General features: G+C 42.8%; 2 protein-coding genes and 1 pseudogene across 2 annotated transcripts; 2 read left to right on the forward strand and 1 right to left on the reverse strand.

The window, feature by feature from the left end:
• Positions 1-4926: 4926 nt before the first annotated feature.
• Positions 4927-5955, forward strand: LOC119657627 (antigen 5 like allergen Cul n 1-like). Its single transcript, XM_038064631.1, has 4 exons — positions 4927-5073; positions 5136-5285; positions 5346-5578; positions 5639-5955. The coding sequence occupies exons 1-4, from the start codon at positions 4945-4947 to the stop codon at positions 5886-5888; spliced, it is 762 nt and encodes a 253-aa protein (XP_037920559.1). The 5' UTR covers positions 4927-4944; the 3' UTR covers positions 5889-5955.
• A 9285-nt stretch (positions 5956-15240) lies between these two features.
• LOC119658140 lies at positions 15241-23732 on the reverse strand (annotated as a pseudogene).
• A 1075-nt stretch (positions 23733-24807) lies between these two features.
• LOC119658141 (antigen 5 like allergen Cul n 1-like) lies at positions 24808-25834 on the forward strand. The gene is made up of 4 exons (XM_038065409.1): positions 24808-24976; positions 25035-25184; positions 25295-25533; positions 25594-25834. The coding sequence occupies exons 1-4, from the start codon at positions 24851-24853 to the stop codon at positions 25832-25834; spliced, it is 756 nt and encodes a 251-aa protein (XP_037921337.1). The 5' UTR covers positions 24808-24850.
• Positions 25835-26305: the final 471 nt, after the last annotated feature.

Genomic DNA, 26305 nt, shown 5'->3' on the forward strand with positions numbered 1-26305 from the left:
TCATTCTGAGAGCTTTGGTTTTCTGTGATTTATCTTCAGTGCTGGCCAAACTCCACGACTTATTGAGATAGCGCCTAGGTAATATTAACGTAGTCGATTCGGTCCATTAAACTTCCTCACGTCCACCAGCCAAAACAGCAAGAAAGACGTCACCGATAACTAGAAAAAAATATTGATAAATGAATGAAAATGAAAACCTTGGTGGACTTCTTTTTTGGTCGAGCTTTTACCTTGATGCATGTTATACCGTCATATGTCACTTTGAAAATAACTATTTCTTTTCTCTGAAGGCCCGCTCCCTTCCTTGCGTAGAGTCCTCAAGATACATTCCCTGTTCTCGAAATCGATGAAGAGAAGGTGGAAAAGATTTGATTGTCAGGATCTCTGGAGAAGTCAAAGTAGCAAGACTGCAGAAACTGCAAAGAATGGGATGAACACTGTTATGTTATATGTTATGTTATACGATTCAGAACTCTCTTTGAGCTGGTTTACAGAGCGGATGAAGAGCCGACTGTCAACGGACCATAGAGTGCGCAACAGTAAGGTAATCACTGTTATTTACGGCAGGAATTTCTCCTGTTACAGTGTATACTATGCAATATTCCGCCACGATAACGAGACTCGAGTGCGTCGCACCCATTCCTCTTCTTCGCTGCGTATTCCTCGGGGAAGGAAGGCTTTAGCCAAAACAGGGAGATCCTCTCTCGGGAGTGCACTGAGGTGCTGAAGTTGTCGATGGGCCGCTTTGTTTGTGTTTCAAACCAATGGCTCACGATACATGCACGTGTTTCAAACCAATGGCTCACGATGTTTCAAACCAACGGCTCATGATGTGAATGACCTGCCTCAAAGAGGGCACTACAAGTATTTAATTACAAGGTACCGACTAATAAATCACGATCGTAAATGCTGTAGCTCCGTTAAGCATGGTTTAATTGCTTGGAAAAGAATTTCAATGTCTGCCAGATTTGATTGAGGCATCGACGAATATGGCTAGGGGTGCATCTTGCTGAGGGAATGACAGAAGTGTAACTTCCACCAGCTTTGTGGTCTCTAATACTCGGACAGCCTTAGGGCTAGGCAAGTCGGCATTAAGAATCAATTGATGGTGGACGGTATAAAGTTAATATGTCCAAGAACCTTCTCAAATCCTTAACTGTTTTCGGAAGCGGGAAGCTCGAAATTGTTTGCACTTTTTTAGGGTGCTCAGAGGTGGCGGCGAGGAAGATGGGGTGGCAACCCTATCGGCCAAACCAAAACCAAGTGACCGAAGAGAACCTCCATAGTGGTGGCACCGGGAGACGCTGTAATCACTTTGGTTTGCCAGCCGTGATTCAGTAGGCGAATGCTCCAAAGGCCTAATCAGGGCGATCAGACCCGAGTCTGCACGGGGACTCATCTGATGTGTCAAATTGGTCACGAAACCTTACCAGGGGTATACTGGTACCATGGGAACCGGGAAAGCCCCTGGACTCACATACTTCGGGTGAACTCATGTTGTATGTGAGGACAGCTCGGTTATTTGCGGTTGGTCCCCCTAGTGGAAATTTCATGGTGGTTGTGGTTATGCTCAAGCGAGAAGAGACCTTCGGGCCTCGACGTGGTGTTGCGTATTAACACGGGTGCCGTACTCCATAGTTCGGTAGCGATTTTGGTAATTTTTGCATCCACCAGTCTGAATGCTAAGCCATGCACTTGGTATAGATTGGTACCGTTGCTGCTTGTCTCAGCGGGGCTCTGATTGTAGTCACAAAATCAATCCGTGTCTTAAGAGGACCATAGGATTAAGTCTCACGACAGGTGCCTACGTAAAACACCATGGGCTTCACTGCACTTTTTTGGGTCTTTTTGGAAGCCTTTAGAGAATCAAATGGCCAACATAGAGGGAACTCAAGAAGATATTGAAAAATCCAGTCGAGGTGCTCTAAATTATCGGACGCAGAGGAAAACACGACCAGAACATATTCCAGATATACGAAGCAAATGTAGAGGCTTCGTAGCAAAGAGTGGATCCATTTCTGAAGACTCTGCGCATTCCATAAGTCATCCTACTGAACTCGAAGATTCCGAAATATGTGCACATTGCTGTTTTCGGAATATATTCGGGAAATACAGGGCTTTGATAATATGCCTTGAATAATTTCAAGTTCAATCGAATACAGCAGTCTATGATAGAATGCACAAAATCGTGGAGGGGTGAAATTGAGTATCGGTCTGGAATCGTCTGGGCAATTAGACATCTGTAATCGCCGCAGGGGTCCATTCACAATTGGATTTAAGGTCCATGTGAATAGCCGATTACCAATCATTCTCTGAAGGTTTGTAAATACCCTGCTTAAGAAGTTTTCCGAACTCTTTCAGCAAAACTGCGAGTTTTGCGGTGCTAATAGATGCATTTCGTTTTTCCGCCGCTAGAGCACCCGGTAAATCTAGTTTTTTGATGAAAAAGTATGGGAGCTGATACATTTTGTAGCCTCGTCGACGAACCGACGTGTCACGAGACACCCCACGAACTCCAGGTGGCGGGTGGACCTCTTGAATTTTGTCGGCTGCCAACTTGCGCAGAGACGAATCTACCAGGATGGCCTGTGTGCTCTTCGGAAGGCTGTGCAGTCACAAAGACTCGTTCATTTGTCTACTTGGCTGGCCGGACGGTTACCCCCCATTCTTCTTGGTTCACGACAGTTGCAATTGCGAAGCTCTTGATACTGGAGCCCGGCGTTTTCTTCTTCTCTTCGCGTGGAGCTTTTGTTCTAAGTTGCGGACATACTTGGAACGGTTCGAATATGGTAGCTCCGTGCGACTCTATGGCAGAGACGGGGATAACTCTGCTTTGTATCCGTCGCTTACGCCCTCTTTTACTTACGCTTTCCACGCTCTAGTGCGTAGCATGCGGTCTTCGATTAATCTCAATTCCAGAATTTTTCTGTCGTCCCTGCAAGTATGATATTTGTGGCTCGTAGACCACAATAAGTGTACCCCATGCATATGGTATTCAAAAGCAAGCCTACTTCAACAAATTTTACCAGAATATAGCAACACAATGTCGCAAGGGGAAGAAGATTATTCTTCAGACCCAGAATGTCCAACCGATATGGCCGGAATTTTCGTCCAAGGTAAAGAAAGCGTTCTGCGTACTTTCGACACTATTGTTGGGAAGCGGAAATATATTTGACAAACCAGTATACCTATACTCAGCCCTAGTCATTGTCCTCGCATAAAAGTCTAACATTTCCACACCTTTTAGATGCCCTGTTACGACAAATAGGGAATATTTTGAGCGCATTTTTAAGTCTCAGTTCCATAGAAAATGGATTGCTTTTTTCATTTCCAGCAATGGAAATGATAGTTCCTGCACGGATTGTGACTGAACTGACTAGGTTCTACATTGCCCAATCTGTCTTCCGTGTAGTCCAAGATAACAGCTACTTTCCGTCAGGGGCTGTCATGCCAGAGGATGTTGCCATAATGTTGATAAGTTTTCGCCTGACCGAATGGAGGAAGGTGGATCCGTTGCAACCTGTTATAATCCCCATTTCCTTACTTTTCTCTTCTGGGGAGCTACTCAAGGAACTTCGTGCCTGTCGCTGGCGAAATAAGCAGGGTGCAGACCAATTTTCTTATCTACCTGCTGACTTTTTATGGATAGTTTGATCGCTATGGTATTGACAACGCAAGTCGTTAACCAGGATAGCCCAAAGACCTTTGGAGAAAACTATGCAGGAACGAAATCCAACGCTTCCAGTGGCATACATATCAAGTCATCATCAAAAATCACTGCTCGGATTACACAACTGGAAGACGCGGTCGATAGATTCATAGATACATGGAGTGACTGCCTTCAAGAAGCCAACACCTATTTTCAAAAATACATAAAGTAACTCTGCTTATCTTCTAATAACACCCAGCACACGGAGGAATCGAAAAGGTAAAGGTGACATGTTCCAGATTAGTGTTCAGTGTTAGCAATGTTGTATAAAGTTGGACCGAAAATGAATCCTTGTGCCTGAAGTGACATTCTCATAGAAAATATTCTCCCAGTTGTGAGAAACGGAAGAGCGGCAATCAATCTGCTCTTTCGACCACTCTTAGGTAATTTCATCATTAAGTAAGTAAGGCGCTTTTAGAAAAGTACTCTACTTAGCCTATACCATTCTTGAAGCAACCTTCGCGTCAGAGTGCCCCATTTAAAGCAGCTAATTTCCCTTCCTCAACCTGTATTTCTTTTTGATCCTAGAGTTGTTTTCGATCCTTTGCATATGTAGATAAAACAGTTTGGTAGACAATATCAGCTTTTCTAAAACTTTCTTAGTTTCGCCAAATTCAGGTTCCCTTAACTATAAATGAATTGAGAGCAGAGACAGGTTCCATATGAAGAAAGGATGATATTCATTCCCTTCAAAGCACAAAAAAAATATTAATATGCCAAAATAGATCCTGCAGGAATTATGTAGTCGACAAGCTACGAAAATGTCCTGTGTATTAAAATTACCGAAACCCGACAAAGAATATGCTTTCACGTGCTAAAGCCAAAGTTTCTTAGACATAATCCAGTTTATTCCAATTTTCACCAAATGATATTTGCCCAGTTATTTTTAGAGCAAATTTGACTATTTACTAGACTTTTATGAGGCGAAGAGACTCCATCTTGTAAATTGAACAAAAATAAATATAAATCCACGCTCTTTGCTTTTTTAAAAGAAATATTCCACGTACTCAAATAGCTGATCCAATAATAGACCGAAGAATATCAACTTTATAGGAAAACGATCAAAAAAGCATGTGTTTTGCATTTGCCCTTATATTTATTTAGTTGGAAGGGTTCGGCGAATTTGAGCATGTGTGTAAGTAGCAAAAGCAATAGCTGTAACGTGTGAGAATGATATAAAAGGGAAGTAAGTTTTGATTACATATTACTTACCCAGCCAAACTTATCAGGTTACCATGGGCACTCTAACAGTTTCTATTCTCCTTGCAATCCTCAGCGCACAGGCCTACGCTCAGACCAAAGACTACTGTGCATCTTACTTATGTCCAAACGGGGAGAAAAATATTGGTTGCGGAACTAAAAACGTACTCCTAGTTGCAACTTTTCTGATATCTCTGGATTTAATTCGTTTGTTTCCTCTTCTCAGGCTTTTGCTGCGACATGTCCCAGAGATGCTAAACTAGCTACGCCAGGCGACTTCAAGAAGGTCATTCTAGATCAACATAATGCGATTCGGAATCAGGTTGCAATGGGTAACTTAACTGGATTTGAATCCGGAATGCGATTGGCTACTTTGGTGAGTACTGTCTTATTCAAAATCTAGAATTACTGTTTAAGATAACAATTCTGTTCACAGCAATGGGACAGTGAACTAGAAAAACTAGCAAGTATTCAGGCAAAGCAATGTGTTGCTGAGAAGGATGAGTGCCGCAATACCGATAGGTTTAATAGTGTAGGCCAGAACTTCTATAGTGCAAATCGAACCACAACCAAGTACAATGTCACCGGGGTAATTGTGGAAGCAATTAATTCGTGGTTCAGTGAATATGAAACGTTCGATAATGCAACAATAGCCAATTACACAGCCGAGTAAGTAGTTGTCAGTCCTTCCTTGGAAAATTTAAATTTTGATCGAAAAAATATTTGCAGTAACTCCACTAGCGACTTTGCGCAACTCATCACAGCCCAAGCGACATATGTTGGCTGTTCTATGGTTCAGTATACAGAGGCTACTAGGATAGTGGTAAATCTGTTTTGCGACTACAGTTCGGAACCTAAAGAGGGGCAGGCAGTATATCAACAAGGATGTCCAGCAGCTCAGTGCGTGAAAGGAAGGAATCCAACCTATCATGGACTTTGTGCCGTAACAGAACCAATAGATCCTAATTATGGTGATTAGTAATGGAATGATTTACATTTGATTTTATTTTACATAAATAATTAAACGCTGGCTTTGGGATGATTAATGGAGTTTTCTTCGATAACTGTTCCAATCACATTATTATTAGCTAAAAATTCGGAGGTGTTTTTGAATATTTAGATGCTTTTCATTGTGAAGAAAGATAAACGGTGTAAAAGAAAGAATAAGGACAAGATTTCAATCTAGTAATTTGAACTTAACGTACTGGTAATTAATATTGCATAGTTATCAGTGGTAAAAAGATCGACTTTAGAAGCAAATTAATGATATTGTTTTGTTTTTGGTACGCAGATTTCTTCAAAATCATATCCCTAGATAAAAAAGTTGTAATCCTTACTGAGATGGTAGTAAGCGACCTTACTCACAAAGAATAAATCAATCAATCTTCCAACAAAAATGTTCCCTTTCCATGTCTTGCCTTCCATTCAACTTCACCATGAATTCTTTAAATCGCACTTTCGCTCCCATCCTTTTCAATCTGCCTCAGTGTTGTGTGTTCTCAACTATTAGGGATTCTCGCAAACAATTCGGGTCGCGTTCTATCTAACTTAGCGGGTGATCAAACGGGAATACCAACTTGATTCGCTTCCCAATTACGTTCTGGTTTTTCCTATGTGCTTATGCTTTTATCAAATATAGTTCCGATATCTGAAAAAAGTCCTAGTCTGAAATATGTGTAAGAACAGAGTTTTTTCTTGTGCGTGGTGAAACCAATCATAAAAATGTCCATAATCGATACTTGGTGAAGATCGAGGCTGTTCTAGAGCACGAAGATTGCAAACAACTCTGGTTCCATATTCGCAACTCCTGCAGCCCTATTCAGCCATTCCCCACTTAAACCTAATTCACAGATACCAAAGACCAACATCAAACAACTATATTATGTCTAAGTGTGTTCTTGCGTGTTTCTAGCGAGGTAGTTGCACGGGTTTCCCTTTTTCGCTAGGATTTTATTTTAATTCGCTTATGCTGATGCTTCTGAAACCACTTATAGTTTGCTTTGTTTTTATCCTTCAACGTGAATAACTTCATATTTTCTTCTGATAACACTCATCTTAGATGTGAATTGTTTTACGTCACCTGGAACCTAGGATTTTTAACGAAAACAGAACTTGTTCGCACCACCAGTCGTAAACAGACCTACATCCTGATCGTTTTGAAAAAGAGATTATGGTTCCTATTTCCAAAAGTGGAAACTCTAATCCTTCTGAGAACTTCCAACCTCTTCAATTTTTATCCTCTTAACGATATTTTTGAGAGATATGTATGTCAGTGGCTAGCTGATCACTACAGTCTCATTATGGCAAAAGATCTTTATAAATGTTTTCGCGACAATCCAATTGGATCCTAGCCTTGAAATGTGTTAGAGCACTTCATTAAAGACCATAACAGTCCACTATAGCTGCGTTCCTTTTAGCATCCACGAGGCTCGCGAAGTGTTCCGTTTGACGTTTGCGTCTAACTGCGATTGTTATTTGTTATGTCAGTTTTCGATCGTGTTGATACTTTAAAATATTAAGACAAAATATCAAATCAGCCGCGTAACATTAAATCATCATCATCATCATCAACGGCGCAACAACCGGTATCCGGTCTAGGCCTGCCTTAATAAGGAACTCCAGACATCCCGGTTTTGCGCCGAGGTCCACCAATTCGATATCCCTAGAAGCTGTCTGGCGTCCTGACCATCGGTTCATCTTAGGCAGGGTCTGCCTCGTCTTCTTTTCCTACCATAGATATTGCCCTTATAGACTTTCCGGGTGGGATCATCTTCATCCATACGGATTAAGTGACCCGCCCACCGTAACCTATTGAGCCGGATTTTATCCACAACCGGACGGTCATGGTATCGCTCATAGATTTCGTCATTGTGTAGGCTACGGAATCGTCCATCCTCATGTAGGGGGCCAAAAATTCTTCAGAGGATTCTTCTCTCGAACGGGGCCAAGAGTTCGCAATTTTTCTTGCTAAGAACCCAAGTTTTCGAGGAATACATGAGGACTGGCAAGATCATAGTCTTGTACAGTAAGAGCTTTGACCCTATGGTGAGACGTTTCGAGCGGAACAGTCTTTGTAAGCTGAAATAGGCTCTGTTGGCTGACAACAACCGTGCGCGGATTTCATCATCGTAGTTGTTATCGGTTGTGATTTTCGACCCTAGATAGGAGAAATTGTCAACGGTCTCAAAGTTGTATTCTCCTATCCTTATTCTTGTTCGTGTTTGTGTTTGACCAGTGCGGTTTGATGTTGTTGGTTGATTCGTCTTAGGTGCTGACGTGGCCACCATATATTTTGTCTTGCCTTCATTGATGTGCAGCCCAAGATCTCGTGCCGCCTGTTCGATCTGGATGAAGGCAGTTTGCACGTCTCGGGTGGTTCTTCCCATGATGTCGATATCGTCAGCATAGGCCAGTAGTTGGGTGGACTTGAAGAGGATCGTACCTCTTGCATTTACCTCAGCATCACGAATCACTTTCTCGAGGGCCAGGTTAAAGAGGACGCATGATAGCGCATCCCCTTGTCGTAGACCGTTGTTGATGTCGAATGGTCTTGAGAGTGATCTCGCTGCTTTTATCTGGCCTCGCACATTGGTCAGGGTCAGCCTAGTCAGTCTTATTAATTTCGTCGGGATACCGAATTCTTTCATGGCCGTGTACAGTTTTACTCTGACTATGCTATCATAGGCGGCTTTAAAGTCGATGAACAGATGGTGCAACTGTTGTCCATATTCCAACAGTTTTTCCATCGCTTGCCGCAGAAAGAAAATCTGATCTGTTGCTGATTTGCCTGGAGTGAAGCCTCTTTGGTATGGGCCAGTGATGTTCTGGGCGTATGGGGCTATCCGGCCTAGCAAGATAGCAGAGAATATCTTATAGATGGTACTCAGCAACGTGATACCTCTATAATTGCTGCTCTGTGTGATATCTCGCTTTTTATGTATGAAACAGATAATGCCTCTTTGCCAATCGTCAGGCATTGATTCGCTGTCCCATACCTTGAGCAAAAGTTGAAAAGTGAACCACTTGGTGTAACTGGTCGCCTCCATATTTAACCAATTCGGTTGTAATTCCATCGGCTCCTGGCGACTTATGATTTTTTAGCCGATGAATTGCACGAACTGTTTCTCCTAAACTTGGTGGTGGCAGTATTTGTCCGTCGTCTTCAGTTGGCGGGACCTCCAACTCGCCGATGTTCTGGTTGTTCAGTAGCTCATCAAAGTACTCAACCCATCGCTCTAATATGCCCATTCTGTCGGAAATCAGATTTCCCTCTTTGTCTCGGCAGGATGAGCATCGAGGTGTATAAGGCTTCATCCTGCTGACTTGTTGGTAAAACTTCTGCGCCTGGTGCGGTTGCTCCCTGTACTTTTCTAGTTCATAGACTTGTTGGTTCTCCCAGGCTCCCTTTTTCCGTCTGTGAAGTCGCTTCTCCACTCGACGGAGTTCGTGATAAGTCTCTGCGCGTACCCGCGTTCTTTGAGAATGCAACATTACTCGGTATGCGGCATTCTTCCGTTCCGTTGCTAGCTTACATTCATCGTCAAACCAGCCGTTCCGACTCCTTTTGCGGCTGGGGCCAAGTATGTTTGTGGCCGTATCCATGATAACGTTCTTCAGGTGATTATGAAGATCATTTGTTGATGCTTCATCTCCAGGTCCTCTATTGACTGCGGTTATTGCGGCATCCATTTCCCTCTTATACGTGTCGCGGAGGATTGTGTTGTGAATGGCTTCAGTGTTCACTCTCACCTGATTGTCAGAGGGGATTCTAGGTGGTATTGTTATTCGAGCTTGGAGCACCATGCCAACGAGATAGTGGTCCGAGTCTATATTTGCCCCCCTATATGTTCTGATATTCATCAAGGCTGAGAGGTGGCGGCGTTCGATCAACACGTGGTCAATTTGGTTGAAAGTGGTCCCGTCTGGAGAGGCCCACGTATGTTTGTGGACCGCTTTCCGCGCAAACCAGGTACTTCCAACAACCATTTCGTGTGACCCTGCTAATTGAATAGTTTTGTTTTCTCGTGTAAGCTATGGGAGCCAACGTATCGCCTGAATACTGGCTCCTTCCCTACTTGGCTGTTAAAATCCCCAAGTATGATTTTGATATTATATCTGGGACAGGCTTCGAGGGTTCGTTCTACTGCCTCGTAGAAGGTATCCTTCTCCGACTCTGCAGTCTCCTCTGTAGGGGCGTGAATGTTTATGAGGCTTATATTTCTAAACTTGCCTCGCAAGCGCAGAGTGCATAGCCGTTCGCTTATGTTTTCAAAGCCGATAACAGCAGGTTTCATTTTTTGGCTGACTAAGAAACCTACTCCGAGCACATGGTTTACTGGATGACCGCTATAATATATGGTGTAGTGGCTCTTCTCCAGGAAACCGGTCCCTGTCCATCGCATCTCTTGCAACGCTGTTATATCAGCCCTATATTGGGACAGGGTATCGGCTAGCTGCTCATCAGCTTCATCTCTGTACAGGGAGCGCATGTTCCATGAGAAAATGCGCAAATCGTTGTTCCGTTGTCGTTGCCGGGTCCGTCGTTTTAAAATCCGTCCTGTCCGAGGCTCCTGTTGTGGCTTCGTAACATCGGTTTTCCGTATAGAGTTGTTAGCCCTACCCAACCCCCAACCTGGAGGACCAGTTGGTACAGTTTGTCCCGTTTTTAGGCGCGAGAGACTCGCCTTCATCCTTCTCCGTCTGCAGCTTTTCGTCAAAAAAGAGCTCCCAGCGGTCACCACGTGGAGGTGGAGATAGGGTTTGGTAGTGGAGCTGTTGGTGTTGGTTCAGCAGGCATTTCCCAGGTTTTATGCCCCATCGTGGGTACCAATCCACGTTTCGCCCCGGGACCTATACTACCCTTTGACCACCTCCACCCATTAAATCATATTACATACAATTACATAAGGAGGGCCAACAATTGCATTGCTGACTACACCATGCAGTGGAATCTACTCTCCCAAGATTGCCGACGAGTGGGTCGTCCCAAGAGCACTTGACACAGAACAGTAGTGGATGAGTGCGAGCGTCTCGGGAAAGAGGGGGGGGGGGGGGCACTGAAGCGCATTTCAAGTAAGCCCACCAAGGGGTGAAGAGCAACCATATATATTTTTTAAATAATTACCTCCTCAAAATTCCGTTTTGACAATTAAACGTTCACAAGCAAACGAAACGACATTCGTCACGCTCGCTTTGCGGCGCTCGCGAACGCCAAACAGAATATAGCTTATACGTTTACGGTAGACTGGCTAAATTGGCTAAATGGACCGTGAAGGTCCGCCCACAAAGATTGAAGCTCTATCAAAGTGCTCGGTCGACACGTTCTTGCACGCCTCTGTGCTAGCCAGGCTCGGGAATGTGGGGGGGTCCTTTGAGCGCTTTGATCCCTCACGCTTCATTACTAAAAACCAACGTGTCTTTTCCGATGCGTGGGTCCGCACCGGATTTTAAATTCGACTTTACAATGAATTTCGCGACGGCCTATCGATGGATAAACAGAACGCGAGCTAACGTTGGAAATTAAAAGAGGAAAAAAAAAACCGGCTCGACCGCGCGCGTGGAGCCGTAAGTCCCCGGACCCGAGTGCCGCGATCAAGGAGGGGAAGATCCACGACGGATCACCGTCTCAATTGCTGTCTCTTCCGCCTCAGATCTTGTATGAGGCGCGGCCTCTGAGGTTCCCACCCTTCCTCGACATCCTCAGGCCAGTTATTCACTTTGAGGATGTCCCTTTCTGTGTTTAATGATGAACGAGAATCCTTGAAGCTTCAATGCCCATCTGGCCAGTCTGCCGTGAAGGTCGGACTGGTTCATCAGCCATTTGAGCGAAGCGTGGTCAGTTACCACTTCGAATGTGGTGCCTTCAACATACGCTCGGAATTTGCGCACTGCCTCCACCGCTGCCAGACATTCCTGCTCAGTGACAGTGTAGTTTCGCTGAGGCTGTGTAAGCTTCTTCGACATATACGCTATAGGAACTTCATGTCCCTCCCCTGTCTTCTGCATCAGCACCGCTCCTATACCATGTTGACTTGCGTCACAATGTATGGCGAAAGGCTTGGAGAAGTCGGGGCTGTGCAGAACTGGAGCCGAGGAGAGACTCGTTTTCAGAGCGTCGAAGGCCGAGATAGCTTCCTAAGACCAGCAAAACTGACGCTTCTTCTGAAGCATGTCTGTCAACGGTGCAATCAGCGAAGCTTAATTTGGCACAAATCGCTGATACCACCCACACATCCCAAGAAACCGCCGCAGTTGCCTGACGGTTCTCGGCCGCGGAAAATCTTTGATGGCGTGTACCTTGTCGGGATCGGTACAAATCGTCCCGTTCCCGATGATGTGCCCCAAGTATCGAACTTCCTTCATGACAAACTTGCTCTTCCGGATGTTCAACGTCAAGCCAGCGCGTCTCATAAAGAGAGCCATTTCGCTTAAAAGCAGCAGGTGCTGGTCGAAGGTCTCTGTAATAAGCAGCAAGTCATCTAAATATACAATGACTTGATGACGTAAGGGGGCAGGGACATCCTCAAAGTGAATAACTGGCCTGAGGATGTCGAGGAAGGGTGGGAACCTCAGAGGCCGCGCCTCATACAAGATCTGAGGCGGAAAAGACAGCAATTGAGACGGTGATCCGTCGTGGATTTTCCCCTCCTTGATCGCGGCACTCGGGTCCGGGGACTTACGGCTCCACGCGCGCGGTCGAGCCGGTTTTTTTTTTCTTCTTTCCTCTTTTAATTTCCAACGTTAGCTCGCGTTCTGTTTGTCCATCGATAGGCCGTCGCGAAATTCATTGTAAAGTCGAATTTAAAATCCGGTGCGGACCCACGCATCGGAAAAGACACGTTGGTTTTTAGTAATGAAGCGTGAGGGATCAAAGCGCTCAAAGGACCCCCCCACATTCCCGAGCCTGGCTAGCACAGAGGCGTGCAAGAACGTGTCGACCGAGCACTTTGATAGAGCTTCAATCTTTGTGGGCGGACTTTCACGGTCCATTTAGCCAATTTGTTTAGATTTTTGGGATAGCTCTGCTCTCTAGGTCGTTATCGGCCACTCAGGATGATCGACCTGATCTCCTATTTCCACTCATTAACATTACACCTTGTGTTCTAGTGTCTCGATTTCACCAATGTCAAATGTATTATTATTCAACGTCCCTCCATCATTTATAGCATAGCTCACGGTTTTCACCTGTCTCTGCATGCTCGACACTAGTGAACTTCTACTGCATCTATTTCATCCCCCAAAGACTATGATTCACTGCATTCCAATTTGACCAATTTAAAAAGTTTTGTGTACAAATTGGGGGACAACCCCCCTCAATTCTTCAAGAATAACTTTCTCTGGCAAAACTGTAATATTCCACGATCTTTCAGTTTTCTATATTTGGAGTATTTAAAAGCTTCAAGATTTCCTGATAAACTGTTCCATAATTTTATATATTATTTTTACCTTTTACAGTACACATAGCGTGGACATGATCGAAGTCACTTTCGCGTAGCTCGAAATCTTTTCTTTCTCCCAAAATTCCGGGACTATGCCTAAATGTCTAATTTACATCGCCAAACAGAGTACTACCCCATACATCAGACATACTCACGTCTCGTTGTTGTCGGTTCGTGATAATTTGCTTCAGCTCCCCTCAGCTTTCCTAAAGTTTGCAGTCATCCTTCACGATTCTGCGCCATGTATAATAACTCCAGGGCGACCTACTCATCGATCAGCCTTGCGCAGTGGGTTCCAGCATTTGATTGAATGACATAATTTGCAAGGGGGTGAAGACCCCGTTGCCACGACCGTCTTGCGATCAACACATCCACGGATATCTGGCCCATTCGTTCACGAAGTCCGTGATTTGATATTGGCCCGAGCCAGAACCAGAAACTTGGAACTTCCGAATAACAGTGGGAGCCCCTTGCTGTGTGCCGTATCCATTTTACAACATGGAAAGGGCAATGGCGCGGTGCAACCTCAACTTGATTTTGGTTTTCATAATTTGGACAAAACAGCAAAGGTGGATTTAACCCAGATTAATGCGTCGAGAGATATCAAGTTTTGTTGGTTCCCAATGATTCACCCATTTATGTATCTAGATAAAAAGAGTGAAATGAAGTGAAATACTATTTTTGACATTTTTTATTAGTCCGCATCTATCCTTTTCCAAATGCAAAGCCATAGTCAAAGTCTATATCAGTGAGAAAGCAACCAAAGTCATCAGCGTAGTGGAGGTGTACGAGAAAGAAGTGTCATAGTCCATTGAACTCCTCACATCCTCCGGGCAGAATGAAGAACATTACCAATAACGAGAGGAAAAGGGATCGGTGACAAAACGCAACTCTGGCTAACTCTGCTTTGGTTCGAAATCCAACTTACTTCAAGCCTTTACTTTAAGGCATCATGTGAAATTTTGCGCCTTTGTCGCTCCAATTTCTCCGAAATGCCTATCCTGTCGAAAGATACCTTCGTTGTTGACAATAATAATCAAGAGCAGGCAAAGCGGAGATCATTTCAGCTTTCGAGAAATTTCAGGGCTTGTCAGAAACAGTTTCGCTTCTATATAAATAGCTGAATGAAAAGTCAGTGATTTTCCAATTGTTGAACGATAACTGGATTTCGTGATCGGTTTTGTGTTAAAAGGGGGTGGGGAGAACACGCAAGCAGTTGATGACCCCTTTCAAGACTTATGTGTGTCCTGATTGCTTATACGCCCCCGATCAGTCGATACCGAAAAGGCTTTGCAAGAAGCTCTGGACTTGAACCATGCCCTGCCAAGATCACTCATTACGATGATATTGTCACCATTAGGAAGCCCTTACGTCTCATGTGTCTCATCATCTAATTTCGCTTGACTCTGGAATGTCCAAAAGATAACACTGGAACACTCCCACAAGTTGGAGCAATTGAGTATATCCCAAAAACTAATTCGTATAGCCAAAGATCGTTCTTATTCGAGGCTTGGATAATGTTTCGATAGCAAGAGAAGGAATCGAAATTGGCAAGTTCAAATTATTGATCACGAAATGATATAATCATTGCGCTTGCAATGGACATAGGACTAGGAATCCATAATGCCTGTAAAAACGGAGTACCAAGGCTTAGGTATTCAGTAGAAGATAAATTGAAGTTGCCACAGTTAATGAAAGGGATCCTAGAGTAAGTTTTAACGAATGGGATCTGAAAGTACATCCAAGACCTCTTCAACATGGCCGACTGAACAATAGTTAGAGAGGTAAATACACAATGCTATATGATGGACGTGGTTCTAAAGGGAATCCGTACAGAAGGAGGCCTATAGGGGAAGACGAATAGAACGGTGGTAGTATTCAACATTCTAAAAATTATCTAGGTTTTCGTGTCGCAAATGATAGTTGGAAATCAAGTAATCTAACTTTGAGTCCCTTCACATTCTGATTACTGTTACTGTTCAAAATATCGTCTGATTCAGTCTCTTCAAGCCATGGAGAAAAGTACCTTTGAAATATGCAATAATATGGTCGGGATTATTGACCTTCATCAACTTGTCATACGATAAAGGAATGTTCAATGTATGTAACGAACTTCGAGATTAACTTTGAGGAACATTAATGCACCAAAATAAAAAAACACTCCATGTGGAGACCTGGTGAGTAAAAAACTCCATTGCGCAGCGACGAATCTGACAAGGTGTAGACTGTATTTCTCTTCAGCATTGCTTTAGGCAATAAATTTATGAGGAGTCGAGACTTACTAGATAACCCCAATAATCCTCCCGAAAGCAACTAGACATTTGAGAACTGCCCAAAATTTCATCTTTGCTCTCTAAGTCGGTACTGTGCCGTATAATGTTAGGAGGATATAACAGTGATTTTATGTTCGATATTCGCTTGATCTTGCATTCTCCAACCCCAACTTTTTGATGAGAGCCGAACTGCGATCTATTCCAGACTACAACTCCTCCCCGCATTATGGTAGTAAATCGCAGCTTTTTTCCTATGCACCACATTTGTACGATACCAGAGCCTGGTGATTCCGTCATTATCTCCCATGAGTGGTTTTTTTCAAGGAATCGATAAAAAAGGAGGCGGAAACTTCAACTCAAATCAAGACATAAATATTAAGTTTAGCCTATAATATGAAATTCAGGAAGCTTTTGGATATGAGATCCTCGCTTTTTTATTTGACTTATCCTACGGACATAAATAGAGGTAGTCTATTTTTCTAAATTACTTACAAAAGCACTTGTTGCTGAATTGATATCCTGCAGGTTGTAAAGTGGATCTGAGGGAAAATATATACTCGCCAACCGTCCCCGGACCCTTATAAACCAGATGGGAGGCAAACGTGCTACTATATATACATTAATATCTATTCATTAAGTCGCTTAGATACAAAAACATAAAAAATAACTATTTATTAAGCAAACACCTGAGGGCAAGTAGGCTGTTGGTTGAACGAACGGCACGCGTAGCAAATTAAACACAAGTGTGTGTTTTCCCACGTGCGTAGTTCAGTATATTCGATAAATTTGTTGATACTCACTTTTATTATGACACATAATACAGGTGTATTTTCAGATGAAAATTTCTCATTAGAAGTCGCAACTACATAAGGGTTGCATGATGGTAAACTTTAATCTTTTGCCACTCTGAACAGGTTTCGCAAATGATCAGCACGGGGCACCAAGCCTGGTTGAAAGAGAGGAGTGTCTGAGCTAAGATACTAAGAAGAGGCGCTAGTACGAGCCTAGCTTAACAATAACTTTATCCACATAACTTGAATGCATCAAACAACATATCAAGATAGCAACTTACTTCTGCTCCTAGGGTGGGCTTCATGGTTTAACAGATTCATCTGGATTTTTATAAAAAGGTCTTGGATGAGGAGGAAAACCTCATAGCTTTTTCTAAATGAGATAAATGAGAGAAACGACAGGGGCCTGCAAGATAAAATGACGCGGAATATAGCTCGTTGGGAGCCAATTTGATATGTGTCCTTCCAAGAGCCAAGACTCGCATCTACCAAGACCTTCAGTGAATGATGACGGCCCCACCCTGGCGAAAAGCACCTTCCCCAATCCAGAGTGTTATACGAGCCATGGTCGCTGGATAGTTTACAGTCGAAGTAACTGACTGTATTCGAAGCAAGCCTTACTGATACCTGGTCGCTTCAATAAGTAAGTTTGACTTTACCTTTTTTCCTGAGACACGACGAACTTTCTTACCTCAATTTTCGTGGGAATTACATTACAAATATGAAAGTCAACAGAGTTCCGGGATATGAAGCATCAACAAATGATCTTCACAATCACCTAAAGAACGTTATCATAAATACGGCCACAAACAAACTTGGTTCCAACCGCAAAAAGAGTCGGAATGGCTGTTTCGACGATGAATGTAAGCTAGCAACGAAACGGAAGAATGAAGTATACCGAGTAATGTTGCATTCTCAAAGGACGCGGGCACCCGCGGAGACTTATCACGAACTCTGTCGTCGTTTCCCGCCCAACGCCCTCCTGCTCATTATATCTCGTATCCTTAGATCGCACTATCTATCTCTTCTTTTTCAAACATCACCTCTCTCTGCCTCCTTGCACTTGTTAAATTGACGATCTCCACTTGAATTTGAAATGGATCTCCCACGTTCAAACTCCAAAACTACCAGTAAATCTGCTACTTGCAATTACCTAATTGCCTTTACCTCTTCTTCCATCAATTTGGCTGCCTCCACTGCCAACTCCTCACAATAATCCCGTAACCTTCTTTGTTTTTACTTCTTTCCATTTTCACTCCCTCCAAAATTTCACCCTCTATGTGTATTCTTGTCCTCGCTATATGTAGGCAACACATTTTCCTTTTCTGGGTACAATCTTCAAGGGAAGTCTCAAAAAATGCTACTTTCCTCATTTTTGGAAAGAGGCCCTTATCATCCCTATCCTCGAGAGCGGAGCTAGCTGTGAACTGCCGACCCATCCCTGTTCTTTTTTTTCGCTCCAAAATGCTCGGGCGATACGTCCACGGCTGGTTGACCGCACATTTCGGTAACCTCATTGTGAAAGAGCAGCATCGTTTCGTGTGAAAGAGCAGCATCATTTCGTGAAACATTGATCTACTGCTTCAACCCTTCTGGTATTTACCAATTTCATTGCTAATGCCTTAATTCACGACCCAAGATACTCGCTATTTATACTGATTTTTTCAAACCCTTTGATACTGTTGACCACAATATTCTCCTCTCCAAACTCTCTCTTCTATCTCTCATACCGTTCCTACAGAATCTCTTTTCATAGTTACTCATCCCGTTCCTCCTCTCCTTCTTCTGGAGTTCCCCAAGGCCCCACACTTGCCCCCTTAATATTCCTGTTTTTTATCAATGACTTTCCCTCTATCCTCACCTACCTGTTTTTGCTTTACGTAGACGACCTTAAATTATTAGTCTCTGTCTTGTCTTCCCTGGGCAGTGCTCCTTTGAAGTCCAACCTGATACTCTGGTGTATTGGTGCTCGTTTAACAAACTGACACTGAATGTCAAATTTGACTGGATATGCTATTCGCCTAAACTCTCCTCCACGTCCTCTCTGCACACACTCAATTTCCCTTCCCTGCATCATCTTCCTTGATATGTGCACCCTTTTCAAAATCTGTAATTGTCTGCTCTGCCTAGTCCGATATTATTTGCCCTCTATCGTAATACACGCAGTGCGAATTTTTTTGAAATCCCCTTCGGGAAGGTCGGCATCTACTTTCACTCCCAGATCCCAAGACTATCCCGGTCCTACAACGCCGTTCAGCTTGGGTCCTTTGGTTCGATCTCCTTCCTTAGTTTTAAGGGTAGCACTGGCATGTTCCTCCCTCTGAGGGCAAGAAGTACTAGCCACAACTCTAAAGAGGATGTCAGATGAGCTCTCTATGTCGAATCACAAAATAATTAGATTCGACAATGAGTGCATCTCTGAAGTAAAAAGAAAATTAAGGAATCCAAGGAGAACAGATTGCCTTGTCAGGCATTTGAGCAATAACATAACTCGACAGAAAGGCGATGATATCAAGAGCTAATAGTGGAAAACTTCAATAAAGTCGCCATTGTCACGTAATAACAAGAGTACATTGATGGAGCAGGAATTTGGCCAGAATGAGAGCAAAGTCCGAAAATTCTTCAACCGGGAAACACAAACCACAACACCACCAGTATCAATATATCCAGTATCCACCAGTACCAACACGGTTATCATTGTAGACAGTCCTGTGGATTTGGTCCTTACTCATTGGTTTCAAAAATAGAAAACGCTATTCTAAAAGGCGGGTACTCGATGGGGGTGCTCGTGGACATTAAAGGGCTTTTAACTGAGCGCATTTCCAAAAACTTTGTCAATGCTGCTAGCGAGTATGGTGTCGATGACATTTTAATTAAGTAGATCTATGCTAAGCCGATAGAGAGATTGCTGTTTGGCGAAGTCGGAGTTAAACGCTACCTGGCAACAGAAGCAATTAAAGGCAGAAGGTGTACTTTCGCCGCTTCTGTGAAGTATGTTGTTGGACTCACTACTATATGAACTACGTAGCTATGCTAGCTGTTGATCGAGGTGTGATAACTTACCCAACTTAATTGCATATCCATCGATATATCTTAGGAAACCCGATCTTTAACGAAGTGATCATGTTCACAAGTCTAACTTGTGCATGGGTTTGATACATGCATTTTTAAGGTTCTGTGTAAAATATCATAAAACTTTATTAAAATCGGTATACTATCTGTTTATCCGTCTATCTGTCTGTCTGTCTTTTTTAAGGAGATGGAAATCTTCAAAAAACACTTGCCTGGACACGCCATCGTGTGGGATTCTTACCCACTAAGACCACTCCTACTCCCTCCAAGCCCCGTGGAACTCTTTAGCTTGGTCGCCTCTCATCTCTACGTGGCGTGCGTAATCGCGCTTTTCTAGTCTTTTCTGCCTTTCGCAGTTTGCTCTGGATATATGGCATCATGGAGTTGATCGCATTCCAGTCTTTCTGACATACTAGCAATCTTCGCGTCAGATTTTCTGGTACGAGCACCTCTTTTTGAGTCTCCTCTAGGTTTTTCCTTTCTTGAACAAATTTTTAACAGTGGAAGAATACATGCTCTGGGTGCACTGGGAGTCCATTGCAGTTCAGACAATCGGGTGAGGTATCTAGTTTAAACCTGAACAGGTATTGGCGATATCCTCCATGCCCCGTGAGAAACTGGGTAACATTGTAATCAATCTCACCGTGCTGTCTCTCGAACCACTCCTTGATGGCACAAAGCCACTGGCTGTCTGACTCCCAGTACATTGTATGACTTGTCGACCGCATACCCATACCGCCGCTCCACCAGTCGAATCTGTAACCCATAAGCCACCGTCACGGCTTCTGTAGGGTTCGCTTATAATGGCAATTTCCACCTTGGATTCGTATGTGGTCTGCTCGAGTAAATCCTGAGCGATCCTGCAATGATTGACGTTTATTTGAATAAACCACATTTTTTCATTGATGTCAGCGCCTTCCTAAATTCCGGACATTTACCACTTCCGGCAATATGCCGGTAATCCCGTGTCTCCCTTCCTTCGCACAATAAGCATTTGGAGTCCCTATTGTATTCTTTGGCAATATGGTCTTTCTCTTCACACCTTCTTCATCGATCGGGGCGATCAATGCCGCTGGTGTATGCATTCACGAAATGGCCAAACGCGAGGCACCTGAAGCACCTCTTTAGAGAAATCTGATCTCTTAGACGGCAAACAACCCATCCGATTCGAACCTTCCTCGCCGCCAATAACTTCTGCGCTGCGTCCACACTTTTGCGTTTTAGTATTGCCATAGGCTTTCCGCAAACACACAATGGACTCTTGGGCAAGTTTCTCCAACTTGAACTATTCCATTGAGGCAGTGCAAATTTCTCCTTTGGATGTTACTTCATCGAGATGCTTGCACTGTATGTAGACCTCATGTTTTTGGGTCCGTACTGTGTCGCTCTCCCCGAGCGAGTTCTTAACTTAAGTTTGGAAGTCATCAGTTAATTGAAATAATAAAACTTGTTGTTTCTTTTTCGTTGGTGTGGGTATTTATTCTTGCAAATACCGATATTTCGGGAACCACTTGTTCCCTTCATCAGTGCAAACAACGCCACATTTACGCCTATCTTTTAGGTCGGGGTCAGCTTTGACCTTTTTCAGTATTTCCGCATAGGACAAATTTCCTTTGCTGTAGATCACAATTGCTTCTGGGCGAATTCGCACTTTTCCCTTTTTCTTCGCCTTTTTATTAACTACCTTTGTCCATCCACCGTTTTCATTCTCCTTGGGTTTTGCTAATTCGATTGCCGGACCTCGCACTTGGGGAACCTGCTTTCTCTCTTCAGTGCTTTTAGTTCCGTTTTTCGGAACTATTTGTATTACCTTTTTCCTCTTAGGCGCCTCCTGATTTTCCAAAGGATCTACATCTTTTTACCGCACTCTCTTGTTTGATCGCAGTTTTATTGCAATATGATTCAGTGTCACTTGCGCCGCTTGTGACACCGTTAGGGCAGCCAATTTCGACTTGTCCTTGGAATTTCATTCCTCCTGCTGCGATTTATTGTAGAGCACTCCAATAGCTCTCACCATATTTTTTATGGCTTGGGGCACATTGTGCTTGTCCTTGATGAAATCGGACAGCTCAACTATTTTTGCACCAAGCTATGTGAAGGATGATTCCTCTGGATCAGGACGCTGCCCTCCATGAATCCTAACCAAATTACTACTTTTAAATAGTCCTTCACATTTGGCGTTCATTGACTTTCTCTCCGTTTTATCTTTTTTAATGTTTGGCATTGACGGTGATCTCTCAACGTTGACACCTTGACCCCTTTTCCCGGTCCTGGAGTATCTCCTACTGTCGCTCCCCTTGAATATGTGCGGTCGGTGTTCTTGCCATTTTTGTTGTCCAGCGATCTGCTTTCAACTCATCTTTCCTCGATTTTTTTGCTGGTGTTCTCGGTAGAGCAGTAGTTCGCTTGAACACCTCCTTTTCCAGATCCACATCACTTGTAGCATTATATACCACGGTGGCCAAGTTGTCCACCACGCTCGCTTGTTCACTTCCAAAATCCACCGATACTGGGGTTCCGAGCCCCTGCGGCGTAAGTTTCCTCCTTCTCCCGTTTTTCATAGTGGTTTCTATGTTCTGAGTATCCTTCCCATAGCCAGTTTGGTACGCACACCAGAGATGAGGAAACGCTAGCCCATGCACAGTCAAAAAAGAAAAGTGTATGAGCACATATTTACACATCAATAGGTATGCCCCAATCCGCCAGCTGGGGTCGCGCCTGATGGGAGATCTGGCCACTCCTCACAGGTCTGTCTGTCTGTCTGTTTGTCAAAAGCATTTTTCTCGGAGACGGTTATAGCGATTGACGCCAAATTTGATATAAAGATGTGTAAACGCTCGCGCATACTATGAGTTACATCCTTTTATGTCGAATTTAAGGGGGGTCCCCATACATGCAAAAGGGGGGTGTACATTTTTTTTCATCAAATATAGTCATGTGGGGTATCAAATAAAAGGTCTCGATTAGTACTTTCCGAAGCTGTTCAAATAAAGTTAATAATACTATATTAATATAATATTCAGTAATTGGCTGCAGAACAAAAATTATTCAGGAATATAGAAATCGTTAATAATTTATATCTAGATTCAGTATTGAAGTACTACTCTGGCTATCAAGTTATTGTTGACGTAGAAGGAAATGAAATCTCAGATGAACCAGCAATTGAAGTGTCAGTATCATTGTTTAAAACTGCTATCAAAAAATGGCAACAAACTTTCCATAGAGACAATTAACAGCACGTAGATTCGATTTTCGTTGGTGTGGGTATTTATTCTTGCAAATACCGATATTTCGGGAACCACTTGTTCCCTTCATCAGTGCAAACAAGAACTTGTTTGCAATTGATATAACTAGGGCAATTACTCCTCCTAGTTTATTAGGGATGGACCGTAGAATTGCGTAGGCAAACAGAAAATATCATTCAGGTTGAATATGAACGGGTGTAACAAGTGGGTTTGCGGGGATAAAATTGTCTGGGTCTCCTAATAGGTATGGATTAATTAAAGTTAATAAGACGAGAGCTATTATCATTACAATGAATCCTACAATATCCTTGAATGTAAAATAGGGGTGAAATGGAATCTTGTCAATGTTAGAATTTACTCCTAATGGGTTATTTGACCCAGTTTGATGGAGAAATAACAGATGAATTATAGTTATTGCGGCAACGATAAATGGAAGAATAAAATGAAACGTAAAAAATCGGGTCAAGGTTGCATTATCGACAGCGAATCCTCCTCAAATCCATTGGACTAGGGTTGTACCTAGATACGGGATGGCTGATAAAAGGTTAGTAATAACTGTTGCTCCTCAAAATGACATTTGTCCTCATGGGAGAACATATCCTATAAAGGCAGTTCCTATTACTAGAAATAAAATTACAACTCCGACTATTCATGTGTGCATGTATAAAAATGAATTATAATATATTCCTCGTCCAACATGCAGATAAATGCAGATAAAAAAGAAAGAGGCTCCGTTAGCGTGCAGGGTTCGTAATATATAGTTTACATCTCGACAAATGTGGGTGACTCTATTAAATGCTATATCGATGTTTGCGGTATAGTGTATGGCAAGAAAAAGTCCTGTAATAATCTGGATGATAAGACAAAGACCTAGAAGTGATTCAAAATTTCATCAAGATGAAATATTGGCAGGAGCGGGTAAATCTACTAATGCATTATTAGCAATTTTAAAAAGGGGGTGTCTTACTCGTATAGGTTTGTTCATTAGTTAGAGAATATGGGACGTAGAGGTCCGTGAAAAACAAGAACTTGTTTCCATTGATGAAGGGAACAAGTGGTTCCCGAAATATCGGTATTTGCAAGAATAAATAGCTACACCAACGAAAAAGAAACAACAAGTTTTTATTATTTCAATTAATTAATCGTTGGAAACACCGCATAATTTAACTCTGATTTAGAAAATATACTTACAATAAATATAAAAATATATATACTATTATTACCTTTATGATATGGAAAGTATTTTGAGGGCTAGATACCATTTGCACTGGTCACCATATTTTTTCTGACCCTTTTCGGGACCCCGCACTCCTCGCAAGAGTTCCTACAGGTTTCGCATTGAGTCCTCTTTTATAGGATATGATTTAAGATGTTAAGTTTTCACTTGCAGTTGAGGTAACTTCAATACTGCAGAAAAGGCTGCTCATGTTAAAGAGCAAAAACGGCATGCAGTATGGGCAACAAGATGTGCTTCTTAGACCAGAGCCCTTCTGGAAAAAATCTGAGTAGAAGAAGAGTGGATGTGACTTTAATGGTGGTGAGTCTTACTAATAGATACTTTACAAAGAAGAGTATTTCACTTTTGTGAAAGTAATAATCAACAATATAATAGCTTACAGATTAAAGTAAGATTGGCATTAATATATGTACATATGTAGAGTGCATAATATGATAAAAGGCGAACTTAAGCGAGGACAAGACGGTTACCTTGATAATCATCCATCGTTTGGCGAAATTGTGTAATCCCAATAAGGTCGAAATCGACACGCGCTTCACCGTCGTCGCTGGAATTTTGAGTCAATAATATTTGCTACGTTTTATGGATTCGCTTTATTGATATTTGCTTATTGGTTAGTAGACTCGAGCTTCTATTGGTATATTGATTGTTTGTATATTTGCACAGCCTTGTACTATCATTGTGCCCTCAAACGACATTTAATGCGAATTTGCAATTGGATTGGAGGAAACCAAGAACTATTTACTCAACTGTTAAGGGCCCAATTGCAAGAAAACAGCATCTGGTCAAAATCAATAATGGTCACAGTTCGACTCCTATAAAAACTTCAACTATTCTCACTAAATCAATCATTGTTTCTACAGCCAATCAGCAGAAACCAAAGCGATGAAGGCATCAATTTTCTTCCTGATTCCTATTCTTTTCGTGCTGCAAACACAAGCACAAACCAGAGACTACTGCGCAGCCACTTTATGCGAAACAGGATACCATGTCGCTTGCATAAAGAAAAATGTATTTTAAATTTCCTGTACTAGTAAGAACTTTTTACCAAGGATTTTTATTCACACAGGTATTCGCTGCTACCTGCCCAAAGGATGCTAAGCTCGTTACTGGAGGAAACTATCAAGTCAATATACTGAAAGCCCATAACCGTGTTAGGAATGATATTGCCCTTGCCACGGCAACTGGATTTGAGTCGGCTATGCGCATGGCTACTGTGGTGAGTATTACTCAGTAATAATTGGCAGCTGTTATGTATAACATATACGAAAATATCAGATATACGGGGTCAGATTAACATCTGTGAATTCAATATTTCAATATTTCCAGGTATGGGATAATGAGCTTGCAACATTAGCACAAGTTTGGGTTAAACAATGCGTAGCAGAAAATGATGAATGCCGCAACACAGACCGCTTCAACTCAGTTGGACAAAACGTTCACAGTACACTGAAATCGAATAATTTTGACATCCCCACCCTTATCAATGAAATTCTCGATGAATGGTACAATGAATATTCCGCCATGACCGCTGCAGAGATTAGCGCATACACAGCTGATGATACTTAGTAAGTTTCTATACAATTTTTCAGATACAACAATTTTTTCCAACTCATTCTTCCCCGCAGTCGCAACTTCGCTCAATTGGCCGTAGACAAAGTAACAAGGATCGGCTGTGCAACAGTTCAGTACACCGAGGGAAGCAAATTCAGAGTGTTTACAGTTTGCAACTATGCTTCATCGCCTCAAGATGGACAGCCACTCTACGTAACTGGATGCCCCCTCGCTCAATGCCTTAAAGGAAAGAACAATGACTTCCCTGGACTATGTCACCCATCGGAAATTATTGATCCTAACTTCTTTGACTGATTAAGTAAGTCTATAGTGGATGCTGATAGGAATTTGGAAACATTTGTGCTTATGCTTTTATTCAAAAAATAAAGTAAAAATGTTAAATACGAATAAATGGTTCAATGGTTTACTAAAACGGCCGTCTCGAAGAGCCAAATTAGCACTGTATTGTGCTGTTTTGAAGCGATAAACTCCTAGGACAAGACCAAGGGGAGCAGAATCCAGCTGGCTCCAAAACAACAATTTACCTATTCTGCGCACCTTAGACCCCTACTAGAGTTGGGCAGTCGCAAAGTACCTGGGGGTTTGTCACTCCTTTTTGCAACTTGGACAATGCGAATTGTAAGGTATGCCGACTCTGGTCACCAGTGCGGGCTTGTGTCCCGTGTACACCGCCATAATCCTCCGTGCATTTAGGCGCAACTGGCCCAAAATCTCCGTGATCGGATCCTTTCATAAGGTTTCCAAATCCCCCTTGACTTACCGCAG

Source organism: Hermetia illucens, chromosome 5 (genome assembly GCF_905115235.1).
Source record: "Hermetia illucens chromosome 5, iHerIll2.2.curated.20191125, whole genome shotgun sequence".
NCBI classification, from domain to species: domain Eukaryota; kingdom Metazoa; phylum Arthropoda; class Insecta; order Diptera; family Stratiomyidae; genus Hermetia; species Hermetia illucens.